We start from the raw sequence: 16,602 nt of genomic DNA, 5'->3' as shown, positions 1-16,602 counted from the left end.
AGTGATTGTAGAAACTACGTAGCTAGAATCTATATCTGTAAATAGGTATTATTTATTTTGAAATAATTTTTCAATTTTAATGTGTCTGGATCAAATGCCGTATAACATTTTAAAAAAGCGTACTTACTTATTGCTTATGCAATCTCTGCCAGTGTATGAAAAATGTAAATCAATGCTTCATCAGAATCCCAATGAATAAAGATCCGTTATCTCTACAAAATCTTTCCAATAAAAGCCTGTTGTTTTGTATGATATGCAAGTCTGTATAGTCAGATGGCTGGCTATAGGACTTTGTACGTATTGATAAATGAACTTGATACTTACACGAGGTACATGTAGTTGTGTAGGTGCAATTATTGTAATTATTCAAAACAGGTTGATGCAACTTAGTTTAACAAGAATTCATACGGATGACTCGTTTTATCAAGACCTGAGAATTGTATGTCCAGGTCTTTTTAATCTAGATTAAAAATAACTGTTAATTCCCATAAACACAAAATATAGATTAGAAAGTGATGGAGTTCTTATGTTGGACCCATATAACCTATTGATTTTATACGAACAATAAATAATAAATGAAGAAAGATATGTTTTACGCGTCCAAATGGAAAGTTTAGAAATTCGTATTCCTTACTCGCTAGTTCTCCACGATAATTTTTAATTTGTCTCCGGTGAAATAGAGAACAGGCAGCATATTATTATATTATAATTCTACCTAATGTAACGTAACCTATACTCTGTCCATTATATTATTGGTTTTTAGACATTCGAAATCCCATACATATTTAATGACTGCAAAGGAAAACCAACTTTACTTACCAGACATAAGGAAACGTCAAAAATACAATAACATAGTGGAAGCTCTATAGTTGTAATTATTTGAATTTGCATAGCTTTTGATAATATAATTTGTCCACGTGCCACTGAAGTTTCCTTCCGGTATTGACCAATCACCGGATATTTTAACTGTTCACAGTTCATAACCAAATGTATGAATTATTAACGTTTCTCTCCCTAGATTTCATTATTGAACTGGGGGTAACAGGCATGGTAAACATATTTCACTTCTGGCTGCTGTTTCATCCGGTCTCTACCTACAAGCATACTTCCGGTTTATGTTTATGAAATAGTTGTTACGTATTCATGTAAGTATAGATATGTTTAGGTACAAAGTGTCCCTTTAAAATATTGGATTCCAAGAGTAACGAAATTATCGGGTTTCAAAAGTTTTATCTAAGTCTATACATAAGTCTAAGTTGTGGCTACGGGTGGCGATACCAGATTATAATTTTATGTTCTCGTCTAAGTTTCTCCAAATCGGTTTAGCCGTCCAAACTTCGCTACAACTTTGAAGTTTAGTGATACTCGTGTAGTAGATAGTTTCAGTGTAAGCGGATAACTTAATTCAAAAAACTCTAAACTAAGTAAATAGCTAAGTAAGTAACTTATCGACAACTATAACTCAAGCTATTAATTGTTTATTGATACTTTGACCGTCTCGACCGCAAACAGTAAATCTTGCCAAGCGCCACAGTGACCGCAACAATATTTGACCAACGCGGTTAAATCAAGACTAATTAAAACTTAATTAGTAAATATTTAAGTTATATAATGATATCCGGAAATACCTAAATGGCAATAAGTCGCCGGCGCCTGTTTCTAATGACAAAACAAATAGAAAGAAGGGCCATTATTCTTTACTTAGAACAAACAATATAAATATTCTCACCATTTTCTAATATTATCTTCTTACGGGTTAATTAAACAGACACAGGGTGGAATTTTATCTTTAAGTTCTTTGAAAACAGGCTATAACTATAAAAAGGTAAATTTGATAAAAATATGCAGACCCATATTCTAGATCAATCTTTTTACCGAAGTCGAAAAAGGGAGGTTCTCAATTCGTCTGTAGTATGTTTTTTCAAATGTAGTGATGGGGCCTAGGGTCCTGACTATGATGATGATAGGATAAGCCCTAAGCTAATAAATGAGTGGACTGTATTTTATGGTATGAATAATTTAATGTCTGGTTTACAATGGTTGTATGAGAAATATGTATGAAAAGATCGTGCGTCCGAAAGGTAAGAGGGTAAGAGGGTCCGGACAACCGAAGATGACGCATTTATACGTAGTGTCGCCGCTCCCCGCGCTCCTCCTCTTGCACCGATGTTGCCAGCTTCAGTAGCCGCAACATGTAGGTCCACCGAATTCTTTACCATGTGTATAGTAGTGTATACCTATAGCTACTTATCAAGCTGAATGAGTACATAATTTTTTAAACAAAATGCATAAGCAACATGGTGTTCTCAGGCTCCACTGCGTAAGCGCACCACATGACACACTTTCCAGCCAGTAACGCGACACAAATGACTTTCGTTCTATTTTTGAATTCCATAATTGGGTTTTGAGCGCACCGCCGCCATATGCACCTTATGTAGGGGAGCCGGTGACGCGGTGTAAGGTGAGTGAACACTTGTGTGCTGTGCTGTACTGAAGCGAAACACACTTCATAGTTTTTGAACGTAGCGCTTAAGCGCGCCTGTCAAACATTTGTCAGTTAGTATAAAATTTATTTATATAGTTAAATTGACCCCAAGATGTATATGTATAAGTGTCTAAACGGAAGGCTACGAGACTGTAATAAATAATTATAAGCATAGTATCACACAATGTTTTCCAATGAATTTGTGCGATAAATAAATAGGTACCTTAAATTGCATAAATTTTACTCTAGCACGGATATTTTGTTTTTAAATATTTAAAATATGGTGCTATACTCGTAAATGGAGGTAAGTACCTACTTTAAAAAAGTAACGACATCGTGATGCATGTTTCTGTACGTTTATCTTTGTTAACTTGAACTGGTTTTGTTTATGAATGCATATTAGATACAAGCCCTGTGATCGCTCGACTGGCAATCGTTTGTGATCTCAATGTGTAGTAAACAAGTTCATTGTAATAACCCACCATCTCAAACTATTGCTACTTAATTTACGGGTAGTTCAATGATAAAACTTAACCCTGCATTATCTTTCCTTCGACGACCTTTCTTAGACGACCGGATGGCGCAGTTAGCTACACTGACTCTTGTGCCGAAGGTCCCGGGTTCGATTCCCGGCCGGGGCAAATATTTGGTTAAACACAAATATTTGTTCTCGGGTCTTTGATGTGCCCGTAAAATGGCAATAGGCCCGCCCCCTATTACATTGGGACTAACATAAGCACTGGCGAAAAGTGGGTGCAGCAATGCACCTCTGCTTACCCCGTAAGGGAGTACATTAGTACAAGGTGTGAGTGTTTATATTTATATATTTTATATATTTTTCCTTCATTACATTTTGTCGTTTTCGTAGTTTAGCACTTTTCTTGGCATACAACCTATCAGTAATATCAGTTAAAAGTTAAGAACATTATTTATCAGGGTACTTAGTTTACCTATTAGTTTTTTTCATAATTTTGAAACATTTATGTGATTTCATCATCCTTTTTGGTATATTATCTTTAACTAACGTTAATATTAGTTATCTAAGTTTTTAACTATTTTAATGAATTTATCAGTCCATTAGTAAATTAATAAAGTTATGAAATAAAATTCCATTATATCGATATCATGGGTCAAGGGCATGTAGGTACAATTAAGGTACATGTGGTTAAATACACGTGTAAAAAAAGTTACACAGAATTTTAGATATAGTACACTACTACTAGGTCTTGAACAGAGGATGTGAATGAGAATAAAAATATTTCAGTAGTAGAAGCCGATTTGACTACATTTCTTGGTTTTTGAAACAATTAAACTTGTTATATTATTTTTCTATTACAAGGAATAAAAAAGTTCCTCCAAAAAAAAAAACATTAAATTTAAACTTGAACACATCTTTACTTTTTTCATTTTTAAATATTCTGATTCGCTGTTAAATGTAGTTCAATATTGCAGACGGCTTAATTTTTTGTTTAGGAGTAGGTAATTTGGTTCTGTCACTAGAACATTTTCATTGCTCGGGAGTGTATTAATTACCTATAATATATTATGATACCTACATATTATGTCGGTTTGTTAGGATCTAGATTAATCAGAGACCTAAGTAGATTAGACGGTCTGAGTCAGTATTAAGAAAACTAATGGTCATAACATGATTTCATCATTCAAACAAGATAGATCATAATGACTTGTTTTTACAACTATTTATCTCCGGATGACATGAATCACTTTAGGTTTGCTATTTATCGTGTTATCACTTTAATTATATTTTGACGTACAACGTACAACCTATTTGGGGGCAGATCAATTCGCAATAGAAACATGAGTAGGTATTGCGTTATCATCAGAATAATTATGTATAAAGCGTGTAACATTATGTAGTAAGCGTGTAAAAATAAATCAGTCTATATATTTATTAGGAGGCTATGTTATACGTATAAAATAATATCGTACATATTTTTATAATTGCTACTTTTGGTTTGAGCCGAAGATATCGATGGAAATATGTACATACATACAGACGAATTGAGAACCTCCTCCCTTTTTCCAAGTCGGTTGCAAAAAGGACATGTCCTCCATACAGTAGTTTTATACATATTTTTTTTCAAAGTTGATACAGAAGCATTGTGCCTACTAATTAATTCGTGATTAAGTGATTTTAATGTGTTATTATCTTATCGCATTTGAATTAATCAATAATCATAATGTAGCGATTCATATATGATTTTGCATAAATGTCGTTTCCAATATCCATATTCCAAATTTGACTTTTACCAGTGCTACAATTATTTTTTGTGCCTTTTTATTTAGAAAAGTTCCTTGCTTTCAATGTTTTACGGATTCGGCTCAGCCTACGCTCCTGTCTCAGCCCGGGAACGCCAGATGTCGCCCGCAAGCCGTCTGCTGCCACACACGCTGGATCTCCGACCAATTTCACTGTCTATAATCTGGAACTAACTGACACTTCGATATGGCGGTTAAGTCTCTGTGTGTGAGGGCCGATTTTTCAATAGTCAGATAAGGGTTATCCGAGGAATAAAATTGTTGCTGTCACATCTGAATGATTGTATTAGACAGTGACAGCAACAATTTTATTCTTCAGATAACACTTATCTGACCATTGAAAAATCAGCCCTAAATAGTAACTACTAATTGTAACAACAACAACAAGTGAGCAATGAACTTTACATTGAAACTAGATAGACATCTCCTATCTAGTTAGAGTACATAGTTTTTATATTTTATATCCTAATCCCTTACGATCATACACTACTAAAATAGAATACGATACGAAATTACTCTCGTCAATACTAAGCCTTTTGTATGCATAGAGATAATTAAGTCCATTTCATATATTGTATAGTTAAATAATATGATTGTTCATCATATTCATATAAATTATAAATGTTTGAACAACCGCAATAATTTTATTATCAGTTCCATTTTCAATATTTACAATTAAGTACTACAGTTATCTACGACTTTCTTTACGTAACTTGCCAAATATTGCCGGGGCTATCAAATGTTGTAATCTTTAACCTCGCAAGCTCGCAACCGACCACGCATATTCTTGGGAGCTTATAAAGTATATGATTTATCTTAATATACAACACGGCATCCTAATCTTTTTGAACACGTGGATCGTCTTAAATTTTAGGAGAACATCGCATAGAAAACTGCTTATTCAGTTTCGAACGTTGGAAGACGAACATTTGGCAAACATATTCGTTGCTGCTAGTTCTTACTGCATTACAACAAGGCCTATTGTAGCTCTTCTTGTCAGCATATATAAGTTGGTAGGGCGAGACTCTGTTAGGCTAACGGCGTAGTTTTTTGCTGGTTCCCATGAACCCGGGACAAAGGGCCGACCTGGCTGAAAGACGTCACCGAGTAGATCTACGCAAGAATAAATATTGTACAACAATAGGGTAGCTTCTTTGACTTTACCTTGCTGTGCGTGTAAACGACTGATCTTGATACTTTAAGGGGGTAGGTAAATTTGTTAGATAAGATAAAATATGTTTTATTCTCAATATGTTTTTTTCTTATGCCTGATATATCGCATATAAGTGTTTAAGTTGTTTAAGTATGATAATTTCTTATAAGATTAGCAGCAAATATACATATATGTTCAAAATACAGACTGGTGCAGCAAATCATACTGCTGCTGCTTACCACGCAACTGAATACATATTAACCCATATATGCCCAGAGGGTCGCTAACGACCCACTTGAGTTTTTTGCATATTTGAACTTAGAATCTCAATCTTAATCATATCCCAAAGTATAACAACTTCATATAAAAACTAGTTATGGGCATATATGGGTTAAGACATTTAAGTAATTTTGTTTGTTTTTTATAATCCACTTTTAAAGATTTTAAACTATACTGATTGTAAAATTTGTATACTATCAAGACTCTGAAATCCGACTACAGCGCAGTACAAAAGTTGGAGCCGCTACCTCGTATAACGTTCACTTTCGGGCACAATTGATCACGGCAATTCTTCCTTGTCCTGTCCTAGTTGGGTGAAAAGGACCTTTAAGAACTGTTCCCACGCATTGCTTATATGTCTTTTGAAGACTACATGGCTTCTATAGGTACAACAACAAATCATATTCCTAGGAAAATGCAAACACTAACTAACTGATTATTAGATCTCCATAATTTAAGAATAAGAAAACAGTGATGGAGTTGGATGGTCACTGGTCAGTAGGGTGTTCCGTCGTAGTATGGGGAAATTTCGTTTTCTAGCTATAGTATCACAAGAGGCACCAAAACTTGCATAATATTACACTGATTAAAAAATAGCTAAAAAAATAGAATTTCGTGTATTCTTGGGGGCTCTACCTCACTTTGAATTTTTGTAACTTTCATACAAAAGAAAAAAAACAAGGTTAGTTTGTTAGTTAGAGGGGTATCTTTTCAATGATAGATATTTTTCGAAGTTAAACTTGAGTAATTGAAAAACTAGCTCTTTATGAATAAATTGAAGAATTGAATCAAATATCGATGATCTTGACATTGGTTTTTATATTCACATACACTAATAGCACATTATTGTGTAAATTTTAGTTCAAAAGTAAAAAAAATGTATGGTGGATATTTAAAAAAATTGCAAAATTTTGAAAGTTTGAACATTAAAAAATTGTTATGATATATGACCCAATACGCAACTTTTAAGAGGTCTTGTGCAAGGGAAATAAAAAAAAGGTCTGACGGGACAGCCTACTTATTGTCATTTAGATGAAGACTGAATATTAGCACTTAACTAGATTACAGAGTTTCACTTTTATTATGCTATTCTGCACTTGAAATCCTATGTGACTTTCGTGCATCTTTAATTTTGTGTGCAAACCATTATGGTTTTATTAGAATTGCGGCGGTAGTGCTATAAATGTGTACTAAATAAATAGCATTTTTGATTAAGGTTAGTGTACTATGTAAGATAAGATATTTAATCCAGGTGACAACTTAGTAATCACAATGTAAAATGAAGGCACATATTTAAACAAAGATTGACGTTGAGTCACATTTACATTATGTCTAGATTTCTAACTCGCTATCTAGGCATTTCATTTCTACATCTGATATGATATCAGGCCTGCAATAAAACGTAATATTTTCCGCATTTCTTTTTAATGTTAATATTGATCGTCATAAATGTGCACGAAAGGAACCTTTTCGAGTGATATATTAGATACATAATTACCCATATATATGTAATGTCACTGGATATTTTTTTCTTCGGAGCGACAAACCTATTTCAGCTCTAGTGTTTTTAATCGTCCTACTAAGATTTTTTAATAGTTTAAAATTTACCACTGCTCTGGTTACTGCTAAAAGACACAAGGTTAGTTGGTGCACTCAACACATGAATGTAAAATAAACAAACATGGAAATAATAATTCCTTAGAGGAAACTTTTAATGCTGGTCACAGATAATCTAAACATGAGCCATTTACAGTCACGCTGTTAATGCTTCGTGAAGCCAGGAATTATGAATTTCCTTCACCTTTTCCTTAAGTTTTCCTTTTGATAAGATAAGGTAAAGCAACTCATTTCAAAATTCAGTAGTATTAACGCAGACAGTAAAGCCGATGCCAAAAACTGAAAATTTTATCTACGCTAGAAAAGAAATTTACCTATGTAGAAAATAGCCATTATTGTTTACAATTATTTGACTTCTTTGATTTGAAAGGGCTTAAGTACCTAATTTAAAATTTATGCGTTATGAATCCGCTATAGTGTCTTCGATAGATTCACTGGGTCTGAGAACGTAAATATATATATTAAATATTTTACAAGGATATTTTTTGATATATCCATACACTTTTAAAACTTATGATCGCTGCAGTTCTACCATATCATGCATCAGAAGTCTAATCACTGGAAACAACCCTTAGCGAATGAAGCGGAAAATATTTAAATGGAAGCCAAAATACCGTGCGAGGGTTACGAGGCGTAAAATATGGCGATATTTCGATTTAAAAATTTCAAAGAAAAAACTTTGGTGGAAATTAAAATTCCGGCCATAGCGGAAGCTGCAGAGCGTGCGGAACAAAATAAAGAAATTTTTGATGTTTACAAACTAAGGAAATGGTGGAATTCTTCGCAGCGTTTATGAATTGTGACGGTCTGAACTTCCGTGTCGTCGTTTCAGTATTCAGGATTGTGACAAAAAAATCTAAGGAAATTTAAGAAATTACATAAGTATAAGAATATTAAAAATGGTTTAAATCTATCTGCAGGATAGGATGACCTCATACTGAACTACATTACAGTTATCAATTTAACTAAATAAACAGGACCGCTAACCACCAATCCCCAATCACTTTCAATCTTTACTTTCTCACACATGTAATAGATACTGCTTATAAAACAATGCTTGTCAACTGAACCTCTACCGTTGCTGTGAGGCAATCAGCCCGTTTGTCCTGAGCCGCTTGCGCCCCAAAATCTCCATTTTTTTGTCCGAACTAACGGCAGGGCATTAAAATTACAATAGCGATATCGCCTTACCGTTAACGGCTCCAGATTTGGGCCCAGTTTTACCGTCTTACTGAGTTTCGTTAAACCAGGTTAATTTTAGTTCGGTAGAGACTAGTTTATTCACATAAACTAGTCTCTACCGAACTAAAATTATGTGTATAACAAAAAAAAAAACAAAAAACACGCACTCACGCCTTGTACTAATGTACTCCCTTGCGGGGTAGGCAGAGGTGCATTGCTGCACCCACTTTTCGCCAGAGTGTTATGTTAGTCCCAATGTAATAGGGGGCGGGCCTATTGCCATTTTACGGGCACATCCAAGACCCGAGGACAAATATCTGTGTTTAAACAAATATCTGCCCCGGCCGGGAATCGAACCCGGGACCATCGGCTCAGTAGTCAGGTCACTAACCACTACGCCATTCGGTCGTCTAACCACTACGCCATTCGGTCGTCGTTATGTGTATACATATGTGAATTTATGTGTATGAAATAGGGTTTAATAATAACTTTGTATGATATTATTTTTATTTTATTTTGTACCATGTTGTATATGTCTGCAAGTAATAAACTCATAAAATACTCAACCGATTTACAAAAACCTGTGAGTGAAATAGTCTGATTTTTGTCTCAAAATTCCCGGAGATAATCCATAGGTATGTGATGTGTTGGAAATTCATACATATATTTTGTTTAAACGAAAGTATCCTTCTTATAGGCCATGGTGATAAAATTTACATTTACTAACAGCTAAGCGCCGGAATCGTTAACTGCGAATTAAAGTAGTTGGTGGAAGTGACCCCTTCTTTCGGTACAGAAGCCCACAGGCTCAATAGAAAAAAGCTCTTTACTTAAGTAGGTCATTCACAAACTAATTTCGGTTGCATTAACATAGGGGTGCTTCAATATTACTTGAACGGAATGTGTTGATGATGGCGGGACGATGGCGGCTAAACAACCGTTTTACTCTGCTCTTGAATAATTTAAGGGTTGAAATTCCAAAGACAAACTCAATTTAACCTTTTTAATGTGTTTCTAAATTATAGATCACAATATTAAATAACCATACAAGGCACTGATTTTGACGCAGATTCCGATAGTGCCTTTAAAGTATATTTACAGTTTTTTTGACATGTTTTACACGATTATGACATGTTTGGCTGTTATAACTTCAACAATTTTTTTAAAATCTTGCGCATAAAATATAGGGTGTAAATGACAAAAAGTCGAAAAAATGCCACATTATCTACTTCTCTAAACTAAACTTTCCTCAGGAAACAGAGCCATACAGGAAAATGTTTTATCAAAGGTATGAAAGATCTAAAAAAATCATTCATGAATTATCAATAACATTAAAGCGAAAGTAATTTACTGCCAGTTTCTATAACTCTATCTATTTATAACTGGTAGTTACTTTCATACGATTTTGACAGATTGTTACTTTTGATTATGTCAAAATCGTATGAAAGTAACTTCCAGTTATGGATAGATAGAGATATAGAAACTGGCAGTTAGTTTGAGGAGTAGATAAGGTAAGTAAATTTTTGGGTGCCTGTCATCTGCACCCTGTATAATATCTACTGAAGTTGTAATTATTTCAACATAACCATCTGCACTAAAAGGTTTAAATGAGATCATTAAAGTTTCACTAACATAATGACTAAGGTAATTTAGTAAGCATTGAGTTTTAAATCTATTTGATACAGTTAAGTAACGTCTTAGTGCGGCTGGTACACTGAGTACAATGTTGAAATAGTTGCAATTACTTAGATGCTAAAATTTATACAAGTTTTAAACTGGGTAGTAAAGATTTTACAGATATTACTAATAACTTCTACTTGCTACTATGCGACCGACTATAGTTATTACTGGAAACGCAAGGTGTCTCTTTACTTTGCCTTAATGAACAACGGCCGACTTTACCATGAAGAAAAATAAACTTTAATCCCCACAGGCCGATGGCCGTTGCGAGCACCTTGCGCCCACAATCCACCTACTTTGGCACTGACAGCTGCATGTTTACTACTTACTTCTACTTATCAACTACATCACAATAAATATCTAACTAACGATGTAAAATTCTATCGTTAATTATGATTGCCCTTCATCAGAGCCCGCGCTTGCCTGGTCTTCTCCTGCCACCATTTCAGCGTCTCTTCAAACTGCGCTCTGTCTTCGGGAGTCACTTGGATGTCAGGAAGCTCTTTCTTCAGTTCAACTTCACTGAACTGATCGTTGTCTAGGAACGCAGTGTTTTCTTTAAACTGATCCTGACCTAGGATCATGTCGGCGTTGATCGCGTCCAGTGGAAGCTCTTCATCATTGAAGTTGTGGTTCATCTGCACGTGTAGAGAATCCGCGTATTTCATTTCGAACTCACTCTCATTTCCTATAACGTCGGATTCACCACAAAAGCTCTGCTCTGGAATCACAGTGAACTGTTCAGCGGAATTAGGAAACTGAAAGTGACTGTCCATCAGATGTGAGTTAACGTCTTCATGAGCTAGGAGGTCTGATGATGGAGTCATTGGTGGACCACCGTCTTCTTCTTCATACAAATGTGGAGTTGACACGAGTTGAAACGAATCTGGGGCTGGCAGCGTGACGAATTGCTGCTGGGACATGTGTGTCATAGAGCCATCAAGTTCGTCTTCGTCCGCATCGTCATCGTCCATTGCTGGAGAATTGAGACAGAAGTAGCTTCTGTCCTGGCTGTTGTCTCGAGGAGACGAAGATGCCGGAGAAGGGAACGACTCCATTGACGGCCGCATGTTATTTTCTTTGTCCAAGTGTCCAATGTTTAACAGTGTCTCCAAATTCCTGATGTACTCAACAGCCATGCGTAGTGTCTCCACTTTGCTCAGTTTCTTGTTAGGTCCTCTGTTAGAGTTGGCATTCTCGAAAGCCGAGGCGACTTCTTCGGGTATGTGTCGTCGAAGTGCTGCGAATCCGTCGTTGACTTGCCGCACTCGGTTGCGTTCCCTGGCGTTGCGTCGCGCGACGGCGAGTGGCGTCGGCGAGCGGGCCTGCTCCTCCGCCTCCTCACGAAGCCTCTTGGCCGCCGGCGGGCCCGAGGACTCCGCGGCGCGCACTAATGACGTCACAGACACCGTCGAAGGAGACTGCAGCTTCTGTTTCTTCCGCAGTATGACGATCTCTCGTTTCACATTCTTGCTGACGTCATTGTTGGCGATGTTGGCGGAGTTGTTCACGGTCTCCTGCAGCACCTGCACGCGCGCCAGCGGCGAGTTGCGGAACACGACGACGCCGATCGAGCTCATGGCGATGACGGGCAGTATTCACATGTTACGGTGTTTGTTTTGGTTTAGTCGCGGTTCACGGTCATGTAGGAGATTGCTCTAGGCTGAAGGTCTGAAGGTACCGTTAGAGGTGGCGTCAGGGCGCCGGCCGCGGCTGGAATGGCGCGTGCCACCAGGCAGCTGGGGTGTCGGCGGGGTGCCCGCGGGGCGAGGGGGGATCAACAGGGGTACTTACGTTAGCTAGTTGCACACATGTCCCTATATAAATGGACAGGGGAAGCGTTCCGGTTCACAATGCCACACCCCTAACGCACACTGTCGCAGGTAACCAGATGGCACTGTAGGTGAAAAAATTAACGAATCCCGCCAAAATACTGTGCTTTTAGGACTATCTTTCATTTATAGAAATCATGAAGCACATAGTAGCATCATAGTATAACATACTGTTAATCTAGTAATAATCATTGGTAAAGATTATTATCATCAGCCTTCAGTTTAATTACTTACAGGAATCAATATTTGAGACACAAAAATACATACATATTTCAAAAGTAAAGATATATTTTTAAGCTCATAATAATAAATCTTCAAAACAAGCATCTCCACAGTCGAATCAAAGTCCTAAATTACGAGTAAGTACAATTTTTTTATGGGGTGTACCACCCAGGGCTGTGTAGAAATGCAACTCACACATAGACACATATAAAATACCTTTGCGTATGCGCATAGTATAGCTGCGTATGTAGAGGTTAAAGCCAAAACCGTTCGCGTGCTTCAATAGCATTTTGAGAACAACTAGGGGTTGCATTGGAGCACTGCGCTGCGCCGAATTATTCGGTACCTATAGTTATTTATTGTCATTCTGTGAATTTAATGAAATGTTGTCCTCGTAAACATTTATACTATCTGAAAAAACAAAAAGTTAATCGTTGCTGTTTTTAATAAAAGCTTTCTTAAAATATACCTACTGTTTTAAATTTATATCCATCATCCACCAACAGAGTAACATGGTCACATTTGTAAATCAACATAAAACATTGATTGATAGATAGGTAGATGAAGGTATATCGTTTTGACAAACTTAAATTTAATAATTAAAATACCTATGTATTATTTTAAATAATGATTAGGTAGGTACCTATGTGTTTCTTATGTTCTAAAATTGACGATAAATACGAGTACTGCCTGTGTTAATGTAACGATTCGAATATTCGATGCAATGTATCAGTTGCGGCGCAGTGCTCCTTAGATTCGTGAACATCGCGCGGTGGAGTTGCGGTGCAACGGCAATTCGCTAAATCCTTATAAATTATTAAATACAAACATAAAAGTAGGTATTAAAATAATAATTTCCAGTACTTATAACGAATTAACCTAATAACTTTCAAATACATAGTTGGATGAAAATGACGACTAGGTCGCCTCTACAGTCTATATTGTATGAAATACTAGAAGCTATTCTTACCTTAACTAAACTTCATTTAAACATGATTAGATACATTCAATTGTTCTCATAAATTACCCAACACATCTGTGATAAAGCTCTCTCAATAAGAAAGGGACAGTTAACATTTGGGCTCTTCCAAACAGACTACACATAAAAAAAACTTGTGTATGTGTTAGTAAAGTCAGTTTTATTCTATGCACGTGTGTTTTGTGTCTCCCACGCCAGCTGCCCTCAGACCTTTGTACCTTCTGGCACGCGCCACGATTTGACCATTGTTACTGGCACCATAGACAGATACGCCATTGAATCTCGGGTTTAAACCATATGTTTGGAAGTACAGGGATGATTTTTCTATATTTGTAATTGAAATGGTAATCGTAAATGGATTCGGGAGGAGATGGTAAGGGAGGGCGCGGATTACTTAATGAGATTTTTGGTTTTGTATCGTGTTTGATTGTTAATTGTGATTATGGAATTTAAATAAAGGATAATTTTAAAGTTTAAAAACCGATTGCAACATTAACTGAAGAATCTAAAAATATAAGTAAGTATAAAATAATTATACTTAAAACAAAACGGATTGCTTGATGGATGGTACAGTGAGAACGAAAGTGTTAACTAAATGCATAGTTTTATTTTATATCACATTTTAAAAACTACAGATTAGATACTGCGCCTAAAGAAAAGATGCAGCAACGTCGTATCACTCACAAATATACAATAGTGACCAATCAGGCGCTACGCTCCACAGTAGGTACCTTCTTTCCACGAAAAGTTTCCATTCCCTAAGGAGTGAAATTATTATTATTATTTACTACTAGCTGTTCCCGCGAGCTTCGCTTCGCCTTAAAAAGTTTTCCCGTGGGAATTCTGGGATAAAAAGTAGCCTATGTTCTTTCTCAGGGTCTAGACCATATGTAAACCAAATTTCATTCAAATCCGTCCAATAGTTTTAGCGTGAAAGAGTAACAGACAGACAGACAGACAGACAGACACAGTTACTTTCACATTTATAATATTACTACCTACTTAATATACTTACCTTTTGATGAAACAAAACCTATATTTTGACAAAACAAATGTAACCTAAATTTGTGTGTAAGTATAAAATCCATATTCGAAACATACAAACATACCGACAATTTTTTTAAACCCAAAGCATTATCTTAGTCTGCATTTAACATGATCACCCTATAATTAATGTTTGTTATATATCTATAAGTACTTTATTTTTATACAGGTACTTACCTTCATATATTTATTTTGAGAATTATGTATTTACTTATTATATACAGAAAAGATACAGAACACTAACTGTAATCGAACACTGTCGGCGGATTAGCATTTTGAAAGCAAATTTTTTTTTTCTTAATGTTATTCTCAACTTAACTCAGAAATCTTTACTCCGAAGTCCTCAATAATACCTTCTTATAGAGTTGTAATGTCCCTAATACTGGGAGTGCATCCTGTAACTCAAGATTGCCGTTTTTTTCCCGTTGATCCTGCGCCGTAAGGTGATTCAAGACATGTTGCTAACATGTGGGATCCGTACGATTCTGGCTATATTTAGAGCCTAAATGTTCCCAAACCATATGGACCCCGAGGGGAAAGGTGCTTTAAATCTGGTGCCGTGGATTGTGATTGTAACTTATACTTGTGTAGGTAGTTGTGTGGGGTGCGTCTGTTGTGGTAGGTGTTTCTGTCAAAATAACGTAACCCTTTCATTAAGCGCGCTCCAGACAAAACTACACAAGATGTAGCGAATGCGAGAGTGTAGAGGCCCTATTCGGCAGAGCTCGTCAGTCGTTTTAATAGTGAATAGTTTTGTCAATGCCCGAAAAACCTTTGTAGAGAGTATGGAGAGGGCTTTATAGTGTTGAGGATAGAGTGACTTTGTGTAGGTATTTATCACGACATGTAAAAAGGGTACGGCGGGTAATAAGCGCCAAATTACGCACTACAACAGGTAACTTTATTGATTTTTTTTATTTTTTAGCAATACGTAACTATCATTCAAGATTTTGAATTGTGAGTGCACAAAATATACCCTTATCTACCCTGTAAGTCATAACTATCTTGTGTTAGATGACACGTGAGATGAAGTTCTACAGAGGTAGAGATACAAACAAAAGTTCAAAACAACTTAAGGATGCAACAGCAATTGGGATCAACCGATTAACTCAAATCCGGTTGGAGTTAAAATATTTAAAATTGGCGATTGAAAAAAAAAACCTGCTATAATCACCGTCGTCATTGATCAAACAGCTGTGTTTAGTTTCGCCTAACCTATCTCAATATTCACCTTGGCCGTCCATTCAGGGCTTCCCTGCCAGACGGTGTGTTATTTCTTATTAGAATCCTGTACAATGGGGGACCTTCAACTTGAAATGGAGCTAAGGTCAGGCGGCTTGCATCTAGACGGCTAGACTTGCCCTTTGTACTAACCCCTTTGTTGGTTGCAGAATAGCGCTTCCTGCTCGGAGTTATTAGGTTATGACGACTTGGTTGGGGGTGAATCAATGTCTGGAGATTTTTTCTATTGACCTTCGTCATTGTTCCTTTTTAGATATATAAAAGGTTTTTTTGTTTTTATTTGATTTGCGTTTGTTGACAGTATTTAAATCTGCGTTAGTCGAAAACATGAAATTAGCCATTCCTAAAGTAGCAATGAAGACTTTCATAACGTTTGAGCAAAGCAAGATACATTGATTATGTAGGTACTAATCTGATAACTGATAATGCATTGAGCCTGAAAAACTTCAAATTAGTGGACCATGCAGTTTAATAGTACATTGTGACCGCGGAAGGGTAGTTAGTACCTATAGCTCAAATTTGTAAGGGGCTCGAGTTTCGTTGGAGATACTTCAAATATAATATGTACTAGCTACACCTTATTGTGTACATTTTATTTAATTATCAA

At 36.2% G+C, this 16,602-nt stretch overlaps 1 protein-coding gene across 1 annotated transcript; it reads right to left on the bottom strand.

Moving 5' to 3' along the window:
* Nucleotides 1–10,827: 10,827 nt before the first annotated feature.
* Nucleotides 10,828–12,377, bottom strand: LOC105397994 (achaete-scute complex protein T4). The gene has a single exon (XM_011570035.3). The coding sequence runs from the start codon at nucleotides 12,254–12,256 to the stop codon at nucleotides 11,063–11,065; it is 1,194 nt and encodes a 397-aa protein (XP_011568337.3). The 5' UTR covers nucleotides 12,257–12,377; the 3' UTR covers nucleotides 10,828–11,062.
* Nucleotides 12,378–16,602: the final 4,225 nt, after the last annotated feature.

The sequence above is a fragment of the Plutella xylostella genome, chromosome 13, assembly GCF_932276165.1.
Source record: "Plutella xylostella chromosome 13, ilPluXylo3.1, whole genome shotgun sequence".
In the NCBI taxonomy this organism is placed as follows: domain Eukaryota; kingdom Metazoa; phylum Arthropoda; class Insecta; order Lepidoptera; family Plutellidae; genus Plutella; species Plutella xylostella.
The sequence above is the reverse complement of the archived record's forward strand: the minus strand, read 5'-3'. Positions and strand labels throughout refer to the sequence as shown.

Coding starts and splice junctions, on each gene's coding strand:
- LOC105397994 (XM_011570035.3), bottom strand. CDS start 12,256: ATGAGCTCGATCGGCGTCGTCGTGTTCCGCAACTCGCCGCTGGCGCGC.